The sequence below is a fragment of the Nicotiana tabacum genome, chromosome 16 (assembly GCF_000715075.1).
Source record: "Nicotiana tabacum cultivar K326 chromosome 16, ASM71507v2, whole genome shotgun sequence".
Lineage (NCBI taxonomy): Eukaryota > Viridiplantae > Streptophyta > Magnoliopsida > Solanales > Solanaceae > Nicotiana > Nicotiana tabacum.
The window spans coordinates 127600787-127612752 of record NC_134095.1 but is presented as its reverse complement, the minus strand read 5'-3'; the positions used below and the strand labels follow the sequence as shown (position 1 = coordinate 127612752).

Sequence of the window (11966 nt, the reverse complement as noted above, 5' to 3'; positions counted from 1 at the left end):
TAACAATAACACCAAGATTTTTACGTGAAAAACTCTTCTGAATAATGGAAAAAAACCACGATCCCGAGAGGAGTAACTGATATCACTATAGTAAGGATTTTACACTTTGTAGGCCCGAGTAAAATACTACAAAGACCACTACAACACTCAAAAGAAATAACCCTCTTTTGATATTTCACCTCACTACAATATCACTCACTCTCTATTTTCTTCACAGACTATTTTCTTATACCCTGTCTGTGAAACCTCACTCTTTCTTTCTAGCTCTCAGATATATTTTCTTCTGAGATTGTGATGATAAAAATGAGAGCCGAAGCTCTCATTTTATAGGCAGAATACAGCCTACCTCATTTGACAGCTTCATCTCTGCAGCGTGCCATTTTTGACAGAAAACAAAAACGTGGGCTGCTGCTATTACCAACTTTGACAAAAGTGAGGAAGGAAGAAAATTTCTTCCTTGAAATATGGGCTGGACCCCACAAATCTTCCCCTCCAGTCTCATTCACCCGAAGGAGGTAACTTCGCAGTTTCTAGCAAGTTCTTTGCATAGCTCAAACTTGTCTCTTGGTACCACTTTGGTCAGCATATCCGCAGGATTTTCGCTTGTGTGAATCTTTTTGACCTATAAAGATTCGTTCGCCACCTGCTCACGAATCCAATGATATCTCACATCTATGTGTTTGGTCCTTGAATGGTACATAGAGTTCTTGCTAAGGTCTATTGCACTTTGACTGTCACAATAGACGAGATACTCATTCTGATGCAATCCAAGCTCTTGAAGGAACCGTTTGAGCCATATCATCTCCTTGCCAGTTTCTGTAGCGGCAATGTACTCTGCTTCAGTTGTTGAAAGTGCAACACACTTCTGCAACTTAGACTGACCTGATATAGCTCCCCCTAAAAATGTAAACAAATATCCAGTAGTGGATTTTCTGTTGTTAATGTCACCTGCCATATCAGCATCTGTATAGCCTTTCACGATTGGATCAGATCCTCCAAAGCACAAACAATCTCCCGTGGTACCTCTCAGGTACCTGAGTATCCACTTGACTGCTTCCCAATGTTCCTTTCTAGGATTTTCAAGAAACCTACTGACAACACCAACTGCGTGAGCAATATCAGGTCTAGTGCATACCATTGCATACATTAAGCTTCCGACTACTGAAGAATAAGGAACTTTAGCCATGTTCCCTTTCTCCTCCACTGTTGTAGGACACATCTTCTTACTCAACTTTAGATGACCAGCAAGAGGTGTGCTGACTGGCTTAGCATTCTTCATGTTGAAGCGTTCTAGTACACGTTCAATGTACTTCTCCTGAGATAGCCACAACTTTCTACTTGTTCTCTCTCGAACTATCTTCATCCCTAGAATTTGTTGTGCTGGGCCCAAGTCCTTCATATCAAATGACTTGGACAGATCTCCTTTCAACTTTGCTATCAACCCCTTGTCTTTTCCTACAATTAACATGTCATCCACATACAACAACAATATAATAAAGTTATTCTCAGAAAATCTTTTGAAGTATACACATGGATCAGAATAGGTCTTTAGGTATGTTTGACTTTTCATGAATGAGTCAAACTTCATGTACCACTGCCTTGGTGCCTGCTTCAATCCATAAAGACTCTTATTCAATTTGCACACCATGTGTTTCTTTCCAGCTACTTCAAATCCTTCTGGCTGCTCCATATAAATCTCCTCTTCCAAATCTCCATGAAGAAATGCAGTTTTCACATCCAACTGCTCCACTTTAAGATCTAGGCTAGCTGCTAAGCTCAAAATTGTTCGAATAGAAGTCATTTTTACAACAGGTGAGAAAATTTTGTCAAAATCAATACCTTTCCTTTGTTCGAAGACTTTAACCACCAATCGAGCTTTGTATCTGACCAGCTTGTCATTTCCATCTTTCTTGTGTTTAAAGACCCATTTGTATTTGAGTGGTTTTTTACCCTTTGGAAGTTTAACCAGCTTGTATGTGCCATTTTTCTGTAGAGATTCCATCTCTTATTGCATAGCTTTCATCCACTGGTTCTTTTCTGGATGGAACAGCACCTCCTTAAGACTTTCTGGATCCCCCTCATCACTGATGAGTACATACTTTGTGGAAGGGTACCTGCATGACTCTACCCTTGGCCTCTCTGATCTCCTCAGAGGTTGAGGTTGTTCTTCTTCCTGAGTGGGGTGCTCCACTTCCTCGATACCTTCATCAAGTTGCTCCCCCTGCTCAATAACCTCACCAGGTTGCTCCCCCTGCTCGGCAACCTCGTCGGTCGTACTTTCTGCACTTGTGGGATTGTTAGAAGTAGAAGGAATAGTAACAAGGTTAGGAATTATACCATTCTTCGCCTTTTCTGACATATCAGCAGCAGTTCCAACTTCACTTTCTCGGAAGACTACATCTCTGCTTCTGATGACCTTCTTTTTTACAGGATCCCACAGTCTGTACCCGAACTCTTCATCTCCATATCCGATAAATGTGCAGGGAACAGATTTATCATCTAGCTTTGTTCTCTGCTCTTTTGGTACATATGCAAAAGCTCTACAACTGAACACCTTCAGATGCGAGTAGGACACCTCCTTGTTGGTCCAAACTGTCTCTGGGATTTCAAATGCCAACGAAACTGATGGACTCCTATTGATCAGGTAACAGGCTGTCTGAACTGCTTTACCCCAGAATGACTTAGGCAGTTTAGCCATTCTGAGCATGCTTCTCACCTTCTCCACAATGGTGCGGTTCATCCTCTCGGCTACGCCATTGTGCTGTGGGGTTCCAGGAACTGTCCTTTCATGTCTGATCCCATGACTTGAACAATACTCTTCAAATTCCCTTGAAGTGTACTCACCTCCATTGTCACTTCGGAGATGCTTTAGCTTTCGACTCATCTCCCTTTCTACTAGAGCATGAAACTTCTGGAAAACTTGAAACACCTGATCTTTGGTTTTCAAAATATAAACCCATAATTTCGTGAAGCATCATCAATAAAAGTAACAAAATATTTGTTATCGCTAATTGATTCAATTTCCATTGGGCCGCAAACATCAGAATATACTAAATCAAGTATATTCAATTTTCTTTCAGACGATGTCTGAAATGAGACTCTATGCTGCTTACCAAATAAACAGTAGTCACAAGGTTTTACCGTTGTACCTTTGGCATAAGAAAAGAGTGATTTCTTGGCAAGAATCTGCAATCCCTTCTCGCTCATATGACCCATTCTTTTGTGCCACAAATCTGCAGAAATCTCATTTTGTACTGCATTCAATTCACCTTGGCATATTTCTGCATTTGTCCTGTACAACGTGCCACGAGCAACTCCCTTTTCAATAACCAATGATACCTTAGTGAGTCTCCACTTTTGATTCGCAAAATAGTTCTCGTATCCATCTCAGTCTAAAGCAATTCCCGAGATCAAGTTCATCCGCAAATCAGGTACATGCCGCACATCCTTTAGAACCAATGTGCATCCGACATTTGTCTTGATACAAATGTCACCAATCCCCGCAATCTTTGAGTAAATTGTGTTACCCATTATCACTGTGCCGAAATCACCTGCTACATATCTGCAAAAAGATATCTTACCGGTGTGGCATGGTAAGATGCCGCTGTGTCAACCACCCATTCCGACTCTGGACCTGATAGGTGCATGCATTCCTCTTCCTCATTTATAAAGAGGACAACATTATCATTACTTTGCATCATGGCGGCTATGTTGTCGTCATTCTTCTGGCCACTGGTTTCACCTTTGCCCTTCCTTGGATTTGGGCAATCTCTTTTGAAGTGACCTGGTTGATCACAGTTGTAGAAATTTCTGGCTCTTGATTTAGATCGGTTCTTTGACTTCCCACGAGCTCCGGATCTACCATAGTTGTTCGAACTCCTTTGATAACTCCTGCCTCTACCTTCTGTGATGAGAGCCTGTCCTTGATTTTCAGGCTTCTTTATCATCTTCTCATTGAGTAGAAGAGCCGATGTGACATCTTTCAACTCAATAGTAGTCTTACCGTGCAGGATGGTTGTTGCCAAATTATCGTACGAAGATGGCAACGAGTTCAATAGCAAGATGGCTTTATCTTCTTCCTCGATTTTCACTCCGAGGTTGGCAAGCTGTGTGATTAGTCCGTTAAACACATTTAAATGTGACAAAAAATTCGTACCTTCACTCATGTGTAGGGCGTATAACTGCTTCTTCAGGTACAATTTATTTGTCAGCGTTTTGGACATGTATAGGCTTTCCAACCTTGTCCAAATTCCACGTGCAGTGTCTTCATCAATGATGTTATTTACCACATCATCTGATAAGTGCAACCTGATTGCACTAGCAGCTCTTTCATCCAAGTCAGCCCAATCCTCATCTTTTATGGTATCAGGCTTTTTGGCATCAACATCTAGTATCTTGTGTAATCCTTGTTGGATGAGCAGATCCCTCATCCTTCTTTGCCATGTTGAGAAACCATTATCTCCGTTGAATTTTGCTACCTCGTACTTTACTCCGGACATTTTTATTTTTCACCAAGTATAGTACTACTGACAGTGAATAATATTTCAGTGAACGAGCAGAACCTGTGCTCTGATACCAGTTGTTGGGAAATAAACCCCCTACCAAAATAATATTCACGGTAATAAAAGCGGAATAATAATGTAGCACCGAGATACGGTAATTAACAAGAATAAAAGATTAACAATAACACCAAGATTTTTACGTGGAAAACCCTTCTGAATGAGGGAAAAAAACCACGACCCCGAGAGGAGTAACTGATATCACTATAGTAAGGATTTTACACTTTGTAGACCCGAGTAAAATACTACAAAGACCACTACAACACTCAAAAGAAATAACCCTCTTTTGATATTTCACCTCACTACAATATCACTCACTCTCTATTTTCTTCACAGACTATTTTCTTATACCCTGTCTATGAAACCTCACTCTTTCTTTCTAGCTCTTAGATATATTTTATTCTAAGATTGTGATGATAAAAATGAGAGCTCGGCTCTCATTTTATAGGCAGAATACAGCCTACCTCATTTGACAGCTTCATCTCTGCAGCGTGCCATTTTTGACGGAAAACAAAAATGTGGGCTGCTGCTATTACCAACTTTGACAAAAGTGAGGAAGGAAGAAAATTTCTTCCTTGAAATGTGGGCTGGACCCCACATAATGATTATTACATCACTAGTGGTTGTATTTATATGGTTGTATGCATATCTGCAAGCCCTGAAAAGCGAAGAACAGATCTATCAAACAAGCAATAAAATAAAAGTTGCAGAATAGAGATCTCCAAGTTCACAGACTATTTTCTTATACCCTGTCTATGAAACCTCACTCTTTCTTTCTAGCTCTTAGATATATTTTATTCTGAGATTGTGATGATAAAAATGAGAGCTCGGCTCTCATTTTATAGGCAGAATACAGCCTACCTCATTTGACAGCTTCATCTCTGCAGCGTGCCATTTTTGACGGAAAACAAAAATGTGGGCTGCTGCTATTACCAACTTTGACAAAAGTGAGGAAGGAAGAAAATTTCTTCCTTGAAATGTAGGCTGGACCCCACATAATGATTATTACATCACTAGTGGTTGTATTTATATGGTTGTATGCATATCTGCAAGCCCTGAAAAGCGAAGAACAGATCTATCAAACAAGCAATAAAATAAAAGTTGCAGAATAGAGATCTCCAAGTTCAAATACCAAACAGGTTATACGCAAATTATAGAGGAGAAGTACGTCTCAAAATATGCAGGAGATTGTTAATTAGTTGCTTTAGGATTGCAATATTTATATTATTTTCCTGTAGTTTGTATTTTCAATTTTATTAGGAGTTAGTTATCATGGTCAGTTCCATGACTTAAAAGTAGGGTCATGATCTATTTCAGTTTTCTTTTTAGGATATGTTTTAAGAACCTGTCTTTCTACAGAATTAATTGAACTCTTTGTATGTTAGTTTTTCTAAGTCATCTTCTTAATTTTAGTTCTTCATATTCTCCCTGCTTCTTGTTGTGTTAAAAAGTAGATACTGTCTTCATCGTGTTTTGCTGTCATTTGTGCTTTAAACCTAATAGAGATAAAGGATCCAGTTCCGGGATTTTCTTCGAGTACTCTTCTTGCTTGGAGGGATAGGTGTATTGGGAAAAATAAAGTTCATATATGGAATTGATTGTAAGATGACATGTCATGACATGTGGATTGGTCAAAGGATGATGATTGGCAAAGAATAATCAAAGTGGCACAAGTTTCAACAGACACGAGCAGAGGTTCAAAAAAAGAAGAAAGGATAGATGCTCGAACCTCTTGATGTTCGAGGGTCGTATTGAGAGAATGAATCTGATAGCAAGAAAGGGTATAGATACGTATAATTAATAGGCATTAAATACGAAAAACGTTAGAGAATCTGTATTGAATCAAATATGATTACCAATTATAACGTTACATTAAATGCCATTAATTATCAATAATGGCTCTATTATGATAGAAACAAAACGTATTACCTAGAGATAGCTATAAAAGGGGAAGACTGATCATTTGTAAGGACACGCAATACTGTTGGAATATATTGAATTACTTTGCTTTATATTCAGCTATTATTTATCAATTATTCTTATTTCTATTTGATTATCAGTAGCCCGAGTTCTTCTAAAATATGCTTTGGCCGAAATCCCGATTTTTAGTTAAATAGATTGGTTCTGTTACCGGGAATCTGATAATCGTTTGCTTTTTTAATCAATTATCTTTTCATCGAAAAAACGTACCATGTCGAATGTCAACGACAATAACCAACACAATTTACCACTCCAAGATCCACAACATCAAGTGAATGATGCGGATAACAGGTCCCCACCTCCCTCGCTGTGTGATTCACAACGACAGTCTCGAGAGGGGAATCCAGATGGCTCTGAAACAAACAACGGAGTTGTGAACCAAAACGAATCTGAGGCAAATTAAAATGATAGAGTTGCGAATGAGCAAACACTCGATGATGCTCTGAAAAAACTAATTGCTCAACATGTCAATAATGTTCTCCGAGATTTTACCAGTCAGTTGCTAGTTGCACCACCAACACCAACTCCGAATCACAATACTTTGGAAAACCCACGTTCTGGGCTAATTAATTCAGGCACTGGTGGAACTCCTAGCGGGTCTCGTGATGGTGAACTAGGTATCATAGTTAATTCTGATTTATAAAATTTAGTTTTAACCTTGCAGAAGTAGCTCAAGGAGCAAAGCGATCGCATAGAGCAAATACCTGGAGTACCACCTGTAATCAAAGAAATAGACATGGATAAATATTCACAACAACCAAGGAAGCCCGGTGATGCTCCTGTGCCGATTTCGAAGAAGTTCAAGATGCCCGATATACCAAAATATGATGGCACAACTAATCCACAAGACCACGTGACTGCATTCACAATTGGGATGAAAGGAAACAATTTAACCAAATAAGAAATTGAATCAGTATTGGTTAAGAAATTCGGTGAAACACTCACCAAGGGAGCATTGACTTGGTACTCTCTCTTACCCAAAAATTCTATAAATTCTTTTGCTGAGCTTGCAGATTCATTTATCAAAGTGCATTCGGGAGCTCAAAAAGTCAAAAAAAGAATGGAAGACATTTTCAAAATAAAGCAAGGAGATTCCGAACTGCTTAGAGAGTTCGTGGATAGGTTCCAGCTGAAAGGATGACATTACCACGCGTACCCGATAACTGGGCAACTATGGCTTTTGCAAGTAATTTGAATGAGAAAAGCTTAGAAGCCACGAAACGACTCAAGGAAAATCTGCATGAATTTCCAGCAACAACTTGGAATGATGTTTACAACAGATACAACACGAAGCTAAGGATAGAAGAGGATACCATATCCTAATCTCAAAAAGAGGAGAAGGTGAGTTCGAGATGTGCGGAAACCTAAAAAAGGTCTGACAAAAATAGATACGAACCATACATGGGCCCATTAGGAAAAGACTTGCGATCAAAGCAGGACAATTCAAGGTATGATCATAGATCAAAAAATAGAGAGTCGAGTTCATCATCGAGGTTTGGAAACGATCGAAACACACGAGAGACGCGAGATGATGATAGAAGCTTGAAGGCAAGATTTGGCAGTTACAATTTTAATGTCAGCACTTTAGAGTTAGTAGCAGTATTAAGAAGCATGGGTGATAAGGTGCGGTGGCCAAAGGAAATGAGATCAAATCCAAATAGGTGTAATCCTGACCACTGTTGCGAGTTTGACAACAATCATGGTAATAAAACGGCAGATTGTAGATTGCTACAAGGAGAAGTTGACCATCTATTAAAGTAGGGGTATCTTACTGAACTATTTAGTGAAAAAGGTAAGCAAGCATACATGAAGAACAGACAAGAGCCTCCTAAACCTCCTTCTCCGAAAAAGACCATTAATATTATAAGCGGAGGCGAAGAAATCAACGGCGTGACATACACGGTGGCCAATAAAATTTCTAAAGTTACAGCTACACACGAGAAGCGGGTCCAAAATGTTTTGGAGAAAGAAAGTATTACATTTGATGATGCAGATGCGGATGGCATGTTAACTCCATACAAAGATGCATTGGTAATCTCTCTACTTGTACATGATACTAATGTGAAACTAGTTTTGATTGATTCAGGTAGTTCCGTGAACATCATTTTACTAAGAGTATTAAATGAGATGCAAGCTGAAGATAAGCTAGTATCTAAGGCACATACTTTGCCTGGCTTTGACAATTAAAGTGTTGTGACAAAGGGTGAGGTAATACTTACAACATTCGCAGAAGGGGTTGTCAAAGATACAAAATTTCAGGTGGTAGAGATGGAAATGGCTTACAATATGATTCTCGGGAGACTGTGGATCCACGAGATGGATGTTGTTCCGTCTACCTTACATCAAGTTGTTAAATTTCCATCACCATGGGGAATACGTCAAATCCGTGGGGATCAACAAACATCCAAGAGCATCAACTCTGTAGCAGATTTAAGTACAAAAAATGAAGAAGAGTAGTAATTACAGAATCCAGTTGAGGATATTACGACATAAGCCTCAACGGAACATGGGCGGACAGATGTGGACTCAAGGCCCGATTCCATTCAAGAACCAGAAGAAATGAAGATATCAAAACGATTGAAGAACTGGAGGCTTTAGAATTATTCACACAATGGCCTGAAAGGAAAGTCTACATTGGGGCCAACTTAAGCCACGACATGAAATGTAAGTTGATTGAATTTTTGAAAACTAACGTGGATTGCTTTGCCTAGTCCCATTCATATATGACAGGAATACCCCCGGAAGTAATGACTCACAAGTTAAATTAAGATCCATCGTATCCACCTATCAAACAAAAGAAGAGAAAGTAGGGGTCTTTCAAAAATCAGGTGGTTCAAGATGAGGTTCAAAAGCTATTAAAAATTGGATCTATCCACGAGGTAAAGTATCCTAATTGGTTAGCCAATACTGTAGTAGTACCAAAAAAGAATGGCAAATGGCGAGTTTTTGTAGACTACACCGACCTTAATAAAGCTTGTCCTAAAGATTCTTTTCCGTTGCCACATATAGATCAACTGATTGATGCTACTGTAGGACATGAATTGTTAAGCTTTTTAGATGCATATTCAGTGTATAATCAGATCAAAATGGATCCCCTAGATGAGAAAAAAAAACTTCATTTATAACAGACAGGGGGACTTACTGTTATAAAGTAATTCCCTTTAGCCTCAAAAACATTGGTGCCACGTATCAAAGTTTGGTGACCAAAATAATTCAAGAACATTTAGGAAAAAATATGGAAGTCTACATAGATGATATGCTTGCCAAATCTCAACAATCAGGGGATCATATATCACACTTGTCTGATACATTTCATATTTTATGAAAATTTAATATGAAGCTAAATCCCAAGAAATGTGCATTTGCCGTTTTATCAGGTAAATTTTTGGGTTGTTTTTTTGTTTCTAACCATGGTATTGAAGTAAATCCCACGTAGATTAAAGCCATTGAAGAAATTCCTGACATGTTTACAAGTAAGAAAGAGGTGAAGAGACTAACAGAAAGAATTGCAGCCTTGGGAAGATTTATTTCCAAGTCATCAGAAAAATGTTTTAAATTCTTTTCAGCTCTTATAAAGCAAGATCAGTTCAAATGGTCCGAGGAGTGTCAACAAGCACCCAAAAACCTGAAGGCATACCTATCAAATCCATCGTTGCTCGCAAAACCAAAGGATGGGGAAAGGTTACTTATCTATCTAGTTGTTTCAGAAGTAGCGGTGAGTGCTATTTTAGTTCGTGAAGACCAAGGTAAACAGTCTCCAATTTATTATGTTAGCAAATCATTGTTAGATGCGGAGACACGGTATCCTCAGTTAGAAAAACTTGCACTAGCATTAATCATGGCATCTAGAAAGCTAAGGCCTTATTTCTAATGCCACCCTATTTCTGTAGTAACTATTTATCCACTGCGTAATATATTACACAAACATGAGTTATCAGATAGGTTAGGCAAGTGGGCCATAGACTTGAGTGAATACGACATCACATATCAACCCAGTACTGCAATAAAATCTCAGGTGTTAGGAGATTTTTTGGCTGATTTTAGCCAAAAGATACTACTAGAAGCTGAAAAAGAACTACAAGTGTTCAATGGGTCTAATCCAGGAACTTGGACCTTATTTACTGATGGCTCATCAAATGTGAAGGGTGCAGGTTTAGGACTTGTTTTGATACCACCTGCGGGTGAAACCATTCGACAAGCCATAAAATGTCATCCTATAACTAACAATAAGGCAGAGTATGAAGCTGTGATTGCAGGTTTAGAACTGGCACATGAACTTGGCATTAATCAGATCGTAATCAAAAGCGATTCACAACTCGTAGTTAATCAAATGCTAGGATTTATACAGCCAGGGAAGCACGAATGCAGCAATACTTAGAGAAGGCACGTGATTTGGTTAGGCAATTTCAAACCTGGAAAGTTGCACAGATACCAAGAGAGGAAAAAGTCGAGGCAGATAGCCTAGTCAATCTCGCATTTGCGGCGGATATAACGAGTAACGAAAATGCTTCTGTAATTCATTTGTTTTATTCAGTACTCGATCCAGACAAAAATGAGGTAAATTTCAATAACTTAACCTGGGATTGGAGGAACGAGATTATCACTTTTTTGCAGTATGGAACCGTCCCTGATGACAAGAAAAAGGCTCACGTGCTTCGTAAAAGGCTGATCGATACTGTTTAAAGCAAGGCAATCTTTTTCGAAAAATGTTCGATGGTCCCTTAGCAAGATGCCTCGGGCATTCTCAAACGGAATATGTAATGAGAGAAATACACGAGGGGCATTGTGGAAATCACGCAGGAGGGAGATCATTAGTAAAAACCATGATTAGAGCAGGCTATTATTGGCCCAAAATGGAAGAAGAAGGGGAAACCTTTGTGGCTAAATATGATAAGTGCCAAAGTTACGATAACAATATGCATAGACCTGCATAATTACTACATCCGGTTATTGTACCATGGCCTTTTATGAAATGGGGGATGGACATTGTGGGTCCACTACCGCAAGCAAAAGGCAAGGTAAAATTTCTGCTGGTTCTCACTGATTACATTACTAAATAGGTGGAAGCAGGTGCTTTTAAACAGGTACAAGAAAAGGAAGTCAGAGATTTCATTTGGCGAAATATTATATGTCGATTCGGTGTACCAAAGGAAATCGTGTGTGATAATGGCCCACAATTTATAGGCGCACAAATCACAGAATTTTTTCAAAGTTGGCAGATCAAAAGGATTACCTCAACGCCCTACCATCCGGTGGGTAATGGACAAGCTGAATCAACAAGTAAAATCATTGTCAACAATTGGAAGAATCCAAAGGCAATTGGCCAGAGTTGCTGCCTGGTGTTTTATGGGCATACCGCACGACATCAAAAACAAGTACGGATGAAACACCATTCTCATCGGTATACAGAGCTGAAGCTATAATTCC

General features: G+C 39.1%; 1 protein-coding gene across 1 annotated transcript; it reads left to right on the top strand.

Annotated features, from left to right (window-relative positions):
* Window positions 1-8807: 8807 nt before the first annotated feature.
* LOC142170408 (uncharacterized) lies at window positions 8808-10917 on the top strand. The gene is made up of 3 exons (XM_075232310.1): window positions 8808-8973; window positions 10106-10285; window positions 10478-10917. The coding sequence occupies exons 1-3, from the start codon at window positions 8808-8810 to the stop codon at window positions 10915-10917; spliced, it is 786 nt and encodes a 261-aa protein (XP_075088411.1).
* The last annotated feature ends 1049 nt before the right edge of the window (window positions 10918-11966 follow it).